Source organism: Salmo salar, chromosome 01 (assembly GCF_965601325.2).
Source record: "Salmo salar chromosome 01, fSalSal1, whole genome shotgun sequence".
NCBI classification, from domain to species: Eukaryota; Metazoa; Chordata; class Actinopteri; order Salmoniformes; family Salmonidae; genus Salmo; species Salmo salar.
Window position 1 is genome coordinate 168,209,993 of NC_138291.1, and position 16,412 is coordinate 168,226,404.

Below are 16,412 nucleotides of genomic sequence, written 5' to 3' on the forward strand. Positions count from 1 at the left end.
AGGAGCATGACCTGAGCTACGTGAGAGAACAGAGTGAGTGGACTGTAGCGGTACCAGACAGTTACAGGAGAATGACCTGAGCTACATGAGAGAAGAGTGAGTGGACTGTAGCGGTACCAGACAGTTACAGGAGAATGACTTGAGCTAGGTGAGAGAACAGAGTGAGTGGACTGTAGCGGTACCAGACAGTTACAGGAGAATGACCTGAGCTACGTGAGAGAACAGAGTGAGTGGACTGTAGCGGTACCAGACAGTTACAGGAGAATGACCTGAGCTACGTGAGAGAACAGAGTGAGTGGACTGTAGCGGTACCAGACAGTTACAGGAGAATGACCTGAGCTACGTGAGCGAACAGAGTGAGTGGACTGTAGCGGTACCAGACAGTTACAGGAGCATGACCTGAGCTACGTGAGAGAACAGAGTGAGTGGACTGTAGTGGTACCAGACAGTTACAGGAGAATGACCTGAGCTACGTGAGAGAACAGAGTGAGTGGACTGTAGTGGTACCAGACAGTTACAGGAGAATGACCTGAGCTACGTGAGAGAACAGAGTGAGTGGACTGTAGTGGTACCAGACAGTTACAGGAGAATGACCTGAGCTACGTGAGAGAACAGAGTGAGTGGACTGTAGCGGTACCAGACAGTTACAGGAGCCAAAAGGTCTAGTACTGAAGTGTTTAGTAGAGACAAGAATGTTTATGCTTCATCATCCTTAGACCTGAGGTGGGTGGGTGGTTGTGTGTGTGTTTGCCAGTGGGAACCTATGCTGATGTTTGGGTTCTTGTATATGGATGTGGGAAACCGTCAGTGAGCAGAGATGGGTGCGTGTGTATGTTTGCTTGCGTGTGTGTTTATAAAACAACACGCCTGTGTGTGTGTTTGGGTGTGTGTAAACACAACGTGTTTGAGTGTGTGTGTCTCACCATTGTGTGTGTTTCTCAAAGTGCCCTGGTCTCTGCCTCTATCTTCCTCTCTCTGTGCAGGCTGTCTGTGTCGAGGGCCAGGGCCGACACTGTCTGTCTCACTGCAGTCTCAGGCCCTCCACCGTAGATACTGAGAAGATACTGCCACGTCTCCTCTGAGATCTGACCATAGTCAGCCCCTAGGAACACACACATGTGCGCATTAACATGTACAAATGAACACAAACACGTGCGCGCATTAACACGTACAAATGAACACACACACAGGCACAGACCAATATACACAGGATCAAGCACCCAGACAGACCAACCAATCGACACATGTAACAGCATATACTGCTTACTTTGCTTTAGTTGTATGTGTCCCCCTTTCATCACACCAATCTTACTGTTGTCAATAGGACCAGGGGGTTCTGAGAAGACAATGACAAGCACCCCCAAGAACTTTAGTGTCGTTACTAAAGAACATTTCACACTGTATTTATTCCCTCTACATATCCGGGGCCAGTATTCATAAACCGAGTTGGAGTGCTGATCTAGGATCAGTTTAGTCTATTAGATCATAATTGATAAGATTATAGGCACAGGTGGGGTCCTGATAATAGATCAGCACTCCTACTCTAAAACACTGTGTGTATATGGGCCCTGGTCTGCACAGAGGATACAATGTGATAATTATAGTGTATTAAGTAATCCTGATCTTTAACTTCCATTGGTACTGGAATGCCTCTGATTATAAATCAACCATTCTCATAGAATCGTACCATTGTCTTTGCCCTTGACGAAGTTCTCCCACTCCCTGAACCACTGCATGCTGATACACAGGATGACTGTAGGAGCCTCCTCCGCCTGGAACTCTTTATTCAACTGGAGACAGACCGGAAGAACAGGTGAGGCCTTTGATACAGGACACACACACACTTATAGGCAAGCGCGCACACACACACAGTGACCCATCCCTCTTACCCTGATAAAGGTGTCTATTTCCACCTTTCTGCGTTTGACCAGAGCCTCTATCTCCACCTGGCAGATAGCACACACGTACAGGTGGTTCACTGCTGGGCCTCCTCCAAAACTAGGAGACAGAAAGACAGTTAGAGAGTCTGATGGACAGAGAGACAAGACAGTTCGATGGACAGAGAAATAGATTGACAGACAGAAGCTGTGTTCGAATACCCATACTAACATACTGTTTACTACATCATGAGTATATACTACATACGATTAGTTCATTTTAGTATACTGTAAACAAACAGTATCCTTTCAGTTGAGCGTACTAGCTCTTCGCCTGTCTATCGGAAGTTGATGCTATTGCTATGCAACCTCTCGCTAGCTAGTTAGCATAACACATGACGAGCTAGACATTTTACGACTTCGGGTGTGTTCTTAAATTCAAATCTGGAGAGCCAGTGCGCGCTCGTAAATTCAGAGCGTTATCAGATTGTCTGTTTGTAAATTCAGAGGAGTAGGGTTGATTTGAGCGTTCTGCCATTACAACGGCAGTCAAGCACCCAAGCTAACATTGGCTAGCTACTTCCTGACACAAATGAGACCGCTCTGACCATTTTACTCGCCCAAGCTGAGCAGGTTAGGCAGTTTTCATGTTTTCCAGAGCGCTAGTGACTGTAACTGTGCTGCTGGCAACAATTTACGACGTTTATTTTTACGACGTTTTATTTTTACTACACCGGCCATATTCAACGGGTGTTGAGCTCTAGTAAAATCATTATTCTGCGCTCTCGTACACTCTGACGAGAGTGCTATGAAATCGGAATAGATGGCCAGAGCGAATTTACGAAAGCACCCGTATATCCATTGAGAACGCACACCTACTATACCATTTAGCTAAGCATGACGGGAATAATCAAGTCAATAATCGTTGGGTAGTTAGTTAGATAGCCTATAGTTAATACACTGCTCAAAAAAATAAAGGGAACACTTAAACAACACATCCTAGATCTGAATGAAAGAAATAAGCTTATTAATTACTTTTTTCTTAACATAGTTGAATGTGCTGACAACAAAATCACACAAAAATAATCAATGGAAATCCAATTTATCAACCCATGGAGGTCTGGATTTGGAGTCACACTCAAAATTATAGTGGAAAACCACACTACAGGCTGATCCAACTTTGATGTAATGTCCTTAAAACAAGTCAAAATGAGGCTCAGTAGTGTGTGTGGCCTCCACGTGCCTGTATGACCTCCCTACAACGCCTGGGCATGCTCCTGATGAGGTGGCGGATGGTCTCCTGAGGGATCTCCTCCCAGACCTGGACTAAAGCATCCTGGACAGTCTGTGGTGCAACGTGGCGTTGGTGGATGGAGCGAGACATGATGTCCCAGATGTGCTCAATTGGATTCAGGTCTGGGGAACGGGCGGGCCAGTCCATAGCATCAATGCCTTCCTCTTGCAGGAACTGTCTTGCATTAGGAGGAACCCAGGGCCAACCGCACTAGCATATAGTCTTACAAGGGGTCTGAGGATCTCATCTCGGTACCTAATGGCAGTCAGGCTACCTCTGGCGAGCACATGGAGGGCTGTGCGGCCCCCCAAAGAAATGCCACCCCACACCATGACTGACCCGCCGCCAAACCGGTCATGCTGGAGGATGTTGCAGGCAGCAGAACGTTCTCCACGGCGTCTCCAGACTCTGTCACGTCTGTCACGTGCTCAGTGTGAACCTGCTTTCATCTGTGAAGAGCACAGGGCGCCAGTGGCGAATTTGCCAATCTTGGTGTTCTCTGGCAAATGCCAAACGTCCTGCACGGTGTTGGGCTATAAGCACAACCCCCACCTGTGGACGTCGGGCCCTCATACCACCCTCATGGAGTCTGTTTCTGACCGTTTGAGCAGACACATGCACATTTGTGGCCTGCTGGAGGTCCTTTTGCAGGGCTCTGGCAGTGCTCCTCCTGCTCCTCCTTGCACAAAGGCGGAGGTAGCGGTCCTGCTGCTGGATTGTTGCCCTCCTACGGCCTCCTCCACGTCTCCTGATGTACTGGCCTGTCTCCTGGTAGCGCCTCCATGCTCTGGACACTACGCTGACAGACACAGCAAACCTTGCCACAGCTCGCATTGATATGCCACCCTGGATGAGCTGCACTACCCGAGCCACTTGTGTGGGTTGTAGACTCCGTCTCATGCTACCACTAGAGTGAAAGCACCGCCAGCATTCAAAAGTGACCAAAACATCAGCCAGGAAGCATAGGAACTGAGAAGTGGTCTGTGGTTACCACCTGCAGAACCACTCCTTTATTGGGGGTGTCTTGCTAATTGCCTATAATTTCCACCTGTTGTCTATTCCATTTGCACAACAGCATGTGAAATGTATTGTCAATCAGTGTTGCTTCCAAAGTGGACAGTTTGATTTCACAGAAGTGTGATTGACTTGGAGTTACATTGTGTTGTTTAAGTGTTCCCTTTATTTTTTGGAGCAGTATATATTGGCAAGTTTGATGTATAAGTAGCCAACGAACGTTAGGTAGCTAGCTAACAACATACCGGTACATACTGCTGTAATGATATGCTATGTGGTTCGTAAGGACAGCGTAGCTAACAAATTGTCAGCCAACATGACTTACTTGAAAAGTCATTACTTTTTTACATTGCACAACATTTTAACATTTGTCATAATTAGTTAAAGCAATGAATTTGTATCCGCTCTCGTACTTCAGCAGCATATTTTCCGCCATTTTCTTCAAATCTGAAAACGATCTGAAGCCACGCCCATTTTCTGAAGAATTGCATTATGGGCCTTAAGTACAGAAATGGTGTCCTCTGCGTGTATACTTCATATTTTGGCGAATTTAGTATGACATCCGGGAACTTTTGGAATACTAACTATATCCATACTATGACCAATAAGCACACTATTTACTCAATTCATGTCACAAATAGTATGGTTAGTGCGGTTGGTATGGGTATTCGAACACAGACAGAGACACAGGTGGACAGTCAGACAGATGGACAGTCAGTTAGACAGATGGACAGTCAGTTAGACAGATGGACAGTCAGACAGAGAGACGGTCGGACAGTCAGACAGTCGGACAGAGAGACAGAGAGACAGTCAGAGAGACAGACGGACAGTCAGACAGAAGGACAGTCAGACAGACGGACAGTCAGACAGACGGACAGTCAGACAGACAGTCAGTTAGACAGGTGGACAGTCAGTTAGACAGATGGACAGAGAGACAGGTGGACAGAGAGACAGGTGGACAGTCGGACAGGTGGACAGTCGGACAGGTGGACAGTCAGACAGAGAGACAGGTGGACAGTCAGACAGAGAGACAGGTGGACAGTCAGACAGAGAGACAGGTGGACAGTCAGACAGAGACAGGTGGACAGTCAGACAGAGACAGGTGGACAGTCAGACAGAGAGACAGGTGGACAGTCAGACAGAGAGACAGGTGGACAGTCAGACAGAGAGACAGGTGGACAGTCAGACAGAGAGACAGGTGGACAGTCAGACAGAGAGACAGGTGGACAGTCAGACAGAGAGACAGGTGGACAGTCAGACAGGCGGACAGTCAGACAGAGAGACAGGCGGACAGTCAGACAGAGAGACAGGCGGACAGTTAGACAGAGAGACAGACGGACAGTTAGACAGAGAGACAGACGGACAGTCAGACAGAGAGACAGACGGACAGTCAGACAGAGAGACAGACGGACAGAGAGACAGACGGACAGAGACACAGACGGACAGAGACACAGACGGACAGTCAGACAGATGGACAGTCAGTTAGACAGATGGACAGTCAGTTAGACAGATGGACAGTCAGTTAGACAGAGAGACGGTCGGACAGTCGGACAGAGGGACAGTCGGACAGAGAGACAGTCGGACAGAGAGACAGTCGGACAGAGAGACAGTCGGACAGAGAGACAGAGAGACAGATGGACAATCAGACAGAGAGACAGATGGACAATCAGACAGAGAGACAGATGGACAATCAGACAGAGAGACAGATGGACAATCAGACAGAGAGACAGATGGACAATCAGACAGAGAGACAATCAGACAGAGAGACAGATGGACAGTCAGACAGAGAGACAGATAGACAGAGAGACAGATGGACAGTCAGACAGATGGACAGTCAGTTAGACAGATGGACAGTCAGTTAGACAGTCAGTTAGACAGATGGACAGTCAGTTAGACAGATGGACAGTCAGTTAGACAGATGGACAGTCAGTTAGACAGACGGACAGTCAGACAGACGGAAAGTCAGTTAGACAGACCGTCTGATGGACAGAGACAGATGGACAGTCAATTAGACAGACAAGTGGGTAGGAAGACTGACAGTCGGACAGACAGTCTCATCTTACCTGTTGTACAGGTACTCCCATACATTCTGCGGCAGGATCACCACCAGGTCGTCTATATAGTGGTACTTGTTGGGTGGGATCCCTGGACAAAACATGTGAAGAAGATTATTTCAATGAGGTTGTGCTGGGGGCTGAGAGTGGCTGTGCTGGGGGCTGAGAGTGGCTGTGCTGGGGGCTGAGAGTGGCTGTGCTGGGGGCTGAGAGTGGCTGTGCTGGGGGCTGAGAGTGGCTGTGCTGGGGGCCGAGAGTGGCTGTGCTGGGGGCCGAGAGTGGCTGTGCTGGGGGCCGAGAGTGGCTGTGCTGGGGGCCGAGAGTGGCTGTGCTGGGGGCCGAGAGTGGCTGTGCTGGGGGCCGAGAGTGGCTGTGCTGGGGGCCGAGAGTGGCTGTGCTGGGGGCCGAGAGTGGCTGTGCTGGGGGCCGAGAGTGGCTGTGCTGGGGGCCGAGAGTGGTTGTGCTGGGGGCCGAGAGTGGTTGTGCTGGGGGCTGAGAGTGGTTGTGCTGGGTGGAGTTTGTACTTTTGGGACTACTCTATTGGTTCCAATGTGCCAGGAAGCTCAATCAAGCACATCTTAGAAAACAAGTACTACTTGAAGTGAGCCCGGGTCTTCTATAGATTGAGTCTGGTTGATGTTCAGGATGGGTTCTGGTGGTAGGTCCAGTACAGTACTGACCTCCGTGCTGGCAGAGAAAGGTGTGGTTGCTGATGGGCCCTGGCTCAGTGAAGGTGTTGAACTTGTTGAGCCACTCTCTGGAGATGTAGAACTGCAGCAGGCTGGGCTCCTTCATGTTGGCTAGAGCCACAACCTTCTGCCTCTCCCTCACTGACTCCTCACTGCTCTTCCTGTGGGGACACACACACACACGCTGGCACACATATACACACACATACATAACTAGTTCAGCAAAACAGAAATACATTGATATTATCATTGTAATGTGGTATGAGTCTTGCCTGTAGAAGAGCACATAGGCCTCAGCATTCTGCACCACCGTCTCATGGACCTCTGTTACATACTGGTCATCAAACTCATACCACTGACCGTTGATCACGTTCTGACAGTACGCTATGTAGTGACCACCTGGGGGGTGAAAGAGAGAGAGAGAGAGAGAGCGAGAGAGAGTATGTAGATAAAGAGGATGTAGATAAAGGTATGCTGTGAAATCAACAGTATGCGGCTATCTATTTCTGAAGTCAGTCAACTGTCACTCGTTACTCACTGCCTGCGGTGCCATGGTGACAGATGACAGACAGCAGGTCGTAAGTGGTGATCTGGGAGAGGCTGTCCTTTGCCAGGAAAGGTCGGAGGTCGAGTCCCTCCAATGGGAAGGCCACGTGACTGTTGATCTTGAAGGAGTACATCACCTCATGACGAAAACGCTTCAGGTGAATGCACAGAATCTGTACACACAAAATGTTTCATGTAGATTTCCTGAAACAAATGCATTATCTTCACGATGAAAACCAACAACATAACAACTTCGGTATCTTTAGTCGCTTTGATAAAGCTTGTTTTATCTTCTATGCAGAATGCCAAAGTATGAGATAACAGAAGGGGACAAAGATAAGAGTGTTACCTCAGGTAGCTGAAGTACTTTGCAATACTTAACACCATTTCTCAATCTGCAAGATAAGTGAAAGAGTATTAAAATGTGATCTGTATTACCAACTAGGCAGATTAATCTTCTAATGCTAACTGTAACTTCAAATTCTCCAAAATACTTACTTTATACACTTTTCACAGCTGTACATGTTGTCCCCTGCAAAACAATTAATTAAGAAATGACAAATTATTTCACGCCGGGATTCGGTTTCATTTTTTTTTTATTATTCATTTAAGCAGGAAAATCCTATTGAAACCAATGTCTTTTTGGCAAGGGAGCCCTGCATCACAAGAGTGCACTGTGATAAACAGTATCTAACGGTTTTAACGCAGTGGCAGCTGTATTCATTACATTTACATTTTAGTCATTTAGCAGACGCTCTTATCCAGAGCGACTTACGGTAGTGAATGCATACATTATATACTTTTTTCCCCTCTTTTTTTTTCGTACTGGTCCCCCGTGGGAATCGAACCCACAACCCTGGCATTGCAAACACCATGCTCTACCAACTGAGCCACACGGGACCACAATTCATATAGATAATGTCACCGTAATCCAGGGCCGACAGGAACGTTTGATTTAATGATCTGTTTTCTACTATTAAGCGAGAGGCACCATCTAGTTCTAATGAAGAAATCCAGTTTTATTCTCAGCTTCTTAGTTAACTAATCTATATGCGTTTTAAAAGACAACTTATCACCCATCCAAATGCATTGGTATTTATAAGAGGGATAACGCTCAATTTGCAGACATGTCAATCTGTGGAGTCAATGTTGTGGGCTTCCTAATTCAGTACCAGTTTAAAGTTAACAAGAGCTTTATGTATGACATTAAAAGCAGCCAGTAGATCAGGGATGTTGAGGCATTTTATTGGACAACTGTATATTTTTGAGTTTACCTTTGAGCTCATCAGCAGCAAAGAAGGCAGCGAGACAGTCCTCCAGCGTTACCATGGGGCCCCAAAACCAGCTGGGGATACAGGACACCACAAACCTGCAGAGGGGGGAGTGGGGGGTATACAGGAATAAATAGCAAGTAGTACGTAGCTGTTACATGTGGTTTAATACTTGTTACAAGGTCGTTACATAATAAGTAAGGTTATTCCCTTGGAATGAATCATGGCAATGGTAAGTCTTACATTGCACAACTGGCTGTTGCAGATAGAAATGTAATAAATAGAGCTGACACCATTCCTTGTTCTAGATGACAGTGAATCATATCTGTTCTACACAATACATTTCTATCTGAAGGTTCTGTAATGTTGCACCCTCTTGAACGGGCCCCAATGCTAGCCCCATCCATTGACCCCTACCCCATCCCCAGCTCTCTACCCCCATCCCCAGCTCTCTACCGCCATCCCCAGCCCTCTACCCCCATCCCCAGCTCTCTACCCCCATCCCCAGCTCTCTACCCCCAGCCCTCTACCCCCATCCCCAGCTCTCTACCCCCATCCCCAGCCCTCTACCCCCATCCCCAGCCCCCTACCCCATCCCCAGCTCTCTACCGCCATCCCCAGCTCTCTACCGCCATCCCCAGCCCTCTACCGCCATCCCCAGCCCTCTACCGCCATCCCCAGCCCTCTACCGCCATCCCCAGCTCTTTACCCCCAGCCCTCTACCCCCATCCCCAGCTCTCTACCCCAGCCCTCTACCCCCATCCCCAGCTCTCTACCCCAGCCCTCTACCCCATCCCCAGCTCTCTACCCCAGCTCTCTACCCCCATCCCCAGCTCTCTACCCCAGCCCTCTACCCCATCCCCAGCTCTCTACCCCCAGCCCTCTACCCCCATCCCCAGCTCTCTACCCCAGCCCTCTACCCCATCCCCAGCTCTCTACCCCAGCCCTCTACCCCCATCCCCAGCTTTCTACCCCAGCCCTCTATCCCCATCCCCAGCTCTCTACCCCAGCCCTCTACCCCCATCCCCAGCTCTCTACCCTAGCCCTCTATCCCCATCCCCAGCTCTCTACCCCCAGCCCTCTACCCCCATCCCCAGCTCTCTACCCCAGCCCTCTATCCCCATCCCCAGCTCTCTACCCCCAGCCCTCTACCCCCATCCCCAGCTCTCTACCCCAGCCCTCTCTCCCCAGCCCCCCCAGCCCTATACCCCCAGCCCTCTACCCCCATCCCCAGCTCTCTACCCCAGCCCTCTCTCCCCAGCCCCCCAGCCCTATACCCCCAGCCCTCTACCCCCATCCCCAGCTCTCTACCTCAGCCCTCTCTCCCCATTCCCAACCCTCTACCCCAGCCCTATACCCCCAGCCCTATACCCCCATCCCCAGCTCTCTACTCCCATCCCCAGTTCTCTACCCCCATCCCCAGCCCTCTACCCCCATCCCCAGCTCTCTCTCCCAGCCCTATACCCCCAGCCCTCTACCCCCATCCCCAGCTCTCTACCCCAGCCCTCTCCCCATCCCCAACCTTCTACCCCCGTCCCCAGCCCTCAACCCCCAGCCCTCTACCCCCAGCCCTCTACCCCCAGCCCCAGCCCTCTACTCCCAGCCCCAGCCCTCTACCCCCCAGCCCCAGCCCTCTACTCCCAGCCCCAGCCCTCTACTCCCAGCCCCAGCCCTCTACTCCCAGCCCCAGCCCTCTACTCCCAGCCCCAGCCCTCTACTCCCAGCCCCAGCCCTCTACTCCCAGCTCCAGCCCTCAACTCCCAGCCCCAGCCCTCTACCCCCAGCCCCAGCCCTCTACTCCCAGCCCCAGCCCTCTACCCCCAGCCCCAGCCCTCTACTCCCAGCCCCAGCCCTCTACTCCCAGCCCCAGCCCTCTACTCCCAGCCCCAGCCCTCTACTCCCAGCCCCAGCCCTCTACCCCCAGCCCCAGCCCTCTACTCCCAGCCCCAGCCCTCTACTCCCAGCCCCAGCCCTCTACTCCCAGCCCCAGCCCTCTACCCCCAGCCCCAGCCCTCTACCCCCAGCCCCAGCCCTCTACTCCCAGCCCCAGCCCTCTACTCCCAGCCCCAGCCCTCTACTCCCAGCCCCAGCTCCTACAGCTGCCTTCCCCTGACCTGCGTATGGAGTCCATGATGTAGGTGATCCAGCCCTGGGAGCCGTAGACGTCCAGAGAGACCCCGGTCTTGGCTGGGAGGTTCTGGTGGATGGAGGAGTGTAGCTTGGCAAGGTCCTCCTTACCTGGGATGGGCAGAGACAGGTCCTGGAAGGTCTCCACAGTGGTCGAAACCTAAAGGGGGGAAGGGAGAGGAGAAGAGAAGAGAGAGAGGGGGCGATGAGAGGAAATGGACCAAAACTTCTGTTAAAAGGTCTACAAATTAAAAGAGGTCAACATTCAATATTCATGTGACTGAGGTTTCAACAGAGGTAGTAAAGTAGAGTTCCTATGGGAGTGTCGCCCCCTGGTGGTGGTCCACACACACACAGCACAGCTCACCCTGTCACAGGTCAGACACTGGACCAGGCTGAGGATGGAGCCGTCAAATATGTCTGAGATGACACTGCGGTAGAGAGACTGTTTCTTCTTCTTGGCACCCAGGATCAGCTGGGCTAAGAGGTAGATTATGGGAAATGGAGTGAAATAGTTTGTGTGTGTGAGAGGGGGTAAGGTGTGTCTCTGTGTTTGTGTGGGAGAGTGTGTGCACACGTGACAGTGTGTGTGTGTGTGTGTGTCAGTGGTGTGCGTGTCTGTGTATGGACGAGGACACCCCCCATACCTTTCTTGAAGGAGTATGTGGGCCCTGCAGAGCGGAGGGTGCTAGAGCGAGGGGGGCTGGAGGAGAGTTTTGGTTGCAGCTCCTGGACCGTATGGACAGGGCTGCAAGGGCGAGACTGGGGGCGCTGCTGCATTGATGCCTCGTTGTCTGGCTCTGGGTAGAGGAGGGTAGGAGAGGAAAGAGGAAGAGGGGGCTCTAAAAATCTCTAATCTAATCAAAATCAAGCTTAATTTATATAGTAAATCTCAGACATGGATGCAACAAAATGCGATTCACAGAAAAAAAACTAAGAAAATAAAAACAGAAATATTTACTACACAACAAACAAGAAGATGACAAAGTAAAGAATAACAAAATTAACGACTAAAAAGCACCCTAAGGAAAAGCAAAGCTAAAAAGGTGTGTTTTAAGATCTCTTTTAAATATGTCCACAGTTTCAGCCCCCCTCAGGTTCTCTGGTAGGCTATTCCAGAGGCTGGGGGCATCGTAACTAAAGGCTGTCTCTCCATGCCTCTTGGTCCTAGGCTTTGGGATAGTTAAAAGGCCAGTGACCTACTGGGCACATAACTTAAAAGCATGTCTGGCATGTTTTGGGGTGCACAATTGTGGATTGATTTAAAAACCAATAAAATAATCTTAAAATTAATTCTAAAACTCAGGCAGCCTGTGCAGAGAACTTAAAACCGGTGCATAATGTGTGCTCTCCGTCTGGTCCTGGTCAGTACCTGTGCTGCAGTATTCTGTATGTTTTGCAGTTGACCAATGGCTTTCTTGGGTAGACCAGAGAGGAGAGCATTACAGTAGTCAAGCCTGCTTGTAATAAAAGCATGGATGAGTCTCTCTGTATCAGCCTGAGAGAGAAACGGACGCACCTTGGCAATGTTTCTTAGGTGGGAAAAAAAACTATTTTGGTCACATTCCTAAGGTTTGATTCGAAATTGGGTTCAGAATCTAAAATGACACTTGTTTAATCTTTATTGCCTGTGAATTAAAATATGCGTCCAGATTCTCTTTCTGTGCTTTGGCTCCAACAATAACAAAGCCCATACCTGGAGTGTTGCTGCTCTGCATCTGCCCCTGTGTTTGACTCTGACTGGGGCTCTGTGGTCTAGGGGGGGTCCCCTCCTCCTCTGCCCCCCTCTCTAGAGCCCCCTTCTCAGCCGCCGCCGTATCCACATCTGCGTCCTCGTCCATCTCCTGGGAGCCTCCGTGGAGGGGCGAGCCCAACACCCTCTTCTCCTTCAGCCTCTCTTTCTCCGAGATGGGCCCTCCTGTCCCTGATCGCCCCCCTGTGCCTGTCCCCCCTCCTCCCACCCTCGGCAACACCCCGCACTCGTCCTGGATGAGCAGCCCCGCCTCCCCCAGCCCTCCTCCTTCTCCCCGGTCGCTGCTGGCGCCTGAGTCGCAGGAGAGGAACTCGTCCTCGGCGGGGGAGCGGTCGCTTCCTTCCCTCTGCTCGTCCCCCTCACCCCCCTCCCCTCCCCTGCCGTACTCTGCCAGTGGCTCCTTGAGCTCCTCGTGGAGCTGGTCCATCAGACAGCGCAGAAACTCCTGGGTGTCCTATGTAGTAGTATACAGGGCGAGAGGGAGAGTGTGTGGAACTGTCTTATACACTCAGATCACACCACACCACACACACACACACACACACACACACAAAGAGGTAGAAGAGGGGAGAATGCTGCTCTATCAAGTAGAAAGAGAGAGGGGATATTGGTGTGGGAGGACTACGAAGCAGAGAAAGTGTGTGTGTGTGTGTGTGTGTGTGTGTGTGTGTGTGTGTGTGTGTGTGTGTGTGTGTACAGTTCTTTGGAAGTTTGTTCCCTGCAGCGCTTAGGCACAGAAAGCCATTGAGTGTGTGTGTGATGGTGAAAGAAGGTGAAGCATTAAGAGAAACAGAGAGAAAGCATGCTGATCACACAGGCTCAACACAACACTATTTTCACAGCAGTTGTCATTGTATTTTTCAACAGCAATCAAAACCAAAAGTCACATACACACAATCCCATTCCAATCAACCAAACACCCATTAAGCCAAGCAGTAACATCAAAATGTCCTCTAGTTACTGTGTGTTAGTTACAGCATGTTAGCGTCCCAAATGGCACCCTATTCCCTATATAGGGCACTACTTTTGACCAGATCCATTGCGCTATGGTGAAAAGTAGTGCACTACACAGAGAATAGGGTGCCATTTGGGAAGATCTCAATTGCATACTCCTCACGTCCTCTCTCCTCGTCTCCTGACTTTCTCCTTCAATGGGTTTTGAGAAGGAGACGAGGAGAAAGGACGCGAGGAGTGTGCAATTGAGATCTTCCCCATTTCACTGTCTTGGCACCCTACTTCCAGGTATCACTGACAGGGTTAGCCAATCAGCAACACAACAATCAACCTATGAAACTTCACTGTCCCTGGAGGTCCATTTGATTTGTGGCAACAGTGGTTATTTTGGGGGTATGGGACACAGGGAGAGGTGGGTTAGGTCAGGGGTTAAAGAGAGGGGTCAGAGGGGAGTAGGGATAGGGGTCAGGTCATCATTTTGTTTCCTACCTGCTGGGAGCTTGCCCCTACCTGCTGGGCGTAGCCACGGAACATGGGGTTGACCAGCTTGATTCCCTGGGACAAACTGGTGGGGACCACGTAACTGGGCCTGGAGGAAAAAGAGAGTGGTAGAGGAGAGAGATACAGATAGAGAAAGAAAGTGAGAGCGAGGGGATGAAGAAGAGAAAGCAGAATGTGTAGCAGACCATGACTAAGCAAGTAGACTCATTAAACATACGTTAAGTCCTACGTTTTCTGGGATAGTCCTCCTTGTGAAAGTGTCCTGGGGTAAGATGTATTTTCTTCTATTACATAGGTCAGACAGTATCATTTAAAAACAGAATTTTGCAGCATTCTTGTGAATATCTAGTCCAAAAATGTGCATGTTGAATGGTACATACAGTCTAACATTCAACATATTAGCATGTCCATTGGTACACTACCGTTTCTTGTGCCAGAGCTCAGATATTAGTTTCTGGTAGCTCTTGCACAGTGCAGGTTTCTTGTCTGTCCGCACCAGTCCACTGCAGTCCAGGAAGAACTGAGTGAGAGGAGGACTGGAGAGGGATTAGAGGGGTTAGGGGAGGGACGGAGAAGAAAGAAACAAAAGAACTGGTTAGTTGGAGATCCAATCTATGAAAACTAACACACTGGCTTCTGCTGAGAAGAGCAGTCCCTACAGGATTCCACTGAAATTTTTCTGCAGGCTAAAATGATTGATTTTTCCTCAGCAATGATGACATTTTGCATTGCAATATGCAATGATTTTGTCCAATTTGTTTGCAATAAATGTGCAGTGATTGGTTGAAATTGCGAGCCCTCTTTTTGTACTGCAGTGATGGGTCAGTCTTACGTGATAACATTGCGATGATTTTACTGTTTTATGCAGGCGATTGGTCAAATATGCAAGCCCTAACACTTTCCTAATTTTGAGTTGCGCACCCCCCCCCTCAGAAAAGCCTCGATTTGTCGGGCATGGACTCTAAGGTGTGGAAAGTGTTCCACAGGGATGCTGGCCCTTGTTGATTCCAATGCTTCCCAGTTTTGTCAAGTTGGCTGGATGACCTTCAGGTGGTGGACCATTCTTTATACACACGGGAAACTGTTCAGCGTGAAAACCCCAGCAGCGTTGCAGTTCTTGACACAAACCGGTGCGTGACAATTGAGACATGGATTATGTATGCGTGCCATGCAGGGGGTGAATGGGAAAGACAAAAATATTAAAGTGTCTTTGAAAAGGGTATAGTAGTAGGTGCCAGGCACACTGGTTTGAGTGTGTTCCCTGTGGAATGCTTTGGACACCTTGTAGAGTCCATGTACCGACGAATTGAGGCTGTTCTGAGGGCAGAAGGGGGTGTAACTTAATATTAGGAAGGTGTTTCTAATGTTTTGTACACTCAAGAGTATGTTAGAGAAAGACCCCACTGAACGATTCAGTATGTTAGAGAAAGACCCCACTGAACGATTCAGAACTTGTCATCATCAAAGCACGTTTTCACCCACTCTGTGCAGAGTGGGTGGACACCCTATAATATGCAGGGAATTGTTGATTTTGCAACAAATTCTGCTATTGCAGAATCGTGGAAGAACTGGAAGACGAATACACATATGCTCACACACTTTCAGCTTTAAATGACGAAACGAGACAGGAAGTGACCTCACCAGTTGGACAGGGCTTGAAGAGCTGCGTTCATGTAGCAGGAGTTACCGATATTCTTCATCCCTGTCAGACCTTTGAGAAAGATGTAGGTAAAAAAAGAAGAAGCTAATAACGTCATACAGGTATTTTTATAATATTATATGGTAGGGCAATGACACAAGCCACTCCACTGTTTACACCTAACATTTGGAGAACAGGCCTACATACAGTATGGGGATCTTTATTTGACCAGTTTCTCACAGGAGTAAAATATTCCTGGATGATTCGATTACTCTAAGTGATGATTTATTATGGGAAATTAGCTTTGCTAGGCTACAGTAGGCTATAGTTTAGGTGTGTGATCTCGTTAGAAAGAACTGCAGGCTTTCAGTGAATTTATGTAAACCACAAGGCTCATTTTATTTTCTTGCAGCACATGAAAAATTATCTACAACAACTGACTGATCAAATTAAGATACTACATATTTTAGTGAAAATGCATGACGGACCCTGTCAGTTAATATTGACCGTCAGTCTATTACCATTCTCTGGTACTTACTCTTAGGCCCCAAAGCAATTATATTTCTCCTAACCCAGAGCTTGTCTCATCAGGCTCTCAGATAATGTGGGAGGTCCCTGACAAAATCAGCTTGGCATAATTCACTAAGGAATAGAGCTGCTAATCGTGTCATCTAGAGAAAAGGATGAACAAAA

At 49.2% G+C, this 16,412-nt stretch overlaps 1 protein-coding gene across 9 annotated transcripts in view; it reads right to left on the reverse strand.

Annotated features, from left to right (window-relative positions):
• usp20 (ubiquitin specific peptidase 20) overlaps window positions 1-16,412 on the reverse strand; it is a 69,860-nt gene that overhangs the window by 49,365 nt on the left and 4,083 nt on the right. For 7 of the 9 annotated variants that reach the window (XM_082956130.1, XM_082956129.1, XM_082956133.1 and 4 more), the window contains 18 exons: window positions 15,722-15,791; window positions 14,503-14,616; window positions 14,069-14,168; window positions 12,569-13,079; window positions 11,520-11,672; window positions 11,240-11,352; window positions 10,860-11,032; window positions 8,749-8,843; window positions 7,973-8,006; window positions 7,824-7,869; window positions 7,467-7,647; window positions 7,201-7,327; window positions 6,920-7,089; window positions 6,249-6,330; window positions 1,890-1,998; window positions 1,688-1,790; window positions 1,268-1,336; window positions 924-1,102 (listed from right to left, as the gene is read on the reverse strand). In XM_082956130.1, coding sequence (XP_082812256.1) covers window positions 939-1,102; window positions 1,268-1,336; window positions 1,688-1,790; window positions 1,890-1,998; window positions 6,249-6,330; window positions 6,920-7,089; window positions 7,201-7,327; window positions 7,467-7,647; window positions 7,824-7,869; window positions 7,973-8,006; window positions 8,749-8,843; window positions 10,860-11,032; window positions 11,240-11,352; window positions 11,520-11,672; window positions 12,569-13,079; window positions 14,069-14,168; window positions 14,503-14,616; window positions 15,722-15,791 — 2,414 coding nt within the window. In that variant the 3' untranslated portion in view covers window positions 924-938. The remainder of the gene's footprint in view (window positions 1-923; window positions 1,103-1,267; window positions 1,337-1,687; window positions 1,791-1,889; window positions 1,999-6,248; window positions 6,331-6,919; window positions 7,090-7,200; window positions 7,328-7,466; window positions 7,648-7,823; window positions 7,870-7,972; window positions 8,007-8,748; window positions 8,844-10,859; window positions 11,033-11,239; window positions 11,353-11,519; window positions 11,673-12,568; window positions 13,080-14,068; window positions 14,169-14,502; window positions 14,617-15,721; window positions 15,792-16,412) is intronic. The other 2 variants (XM_082956136.1, XM_082956135.1) reach the window with 1 other exon arrangement.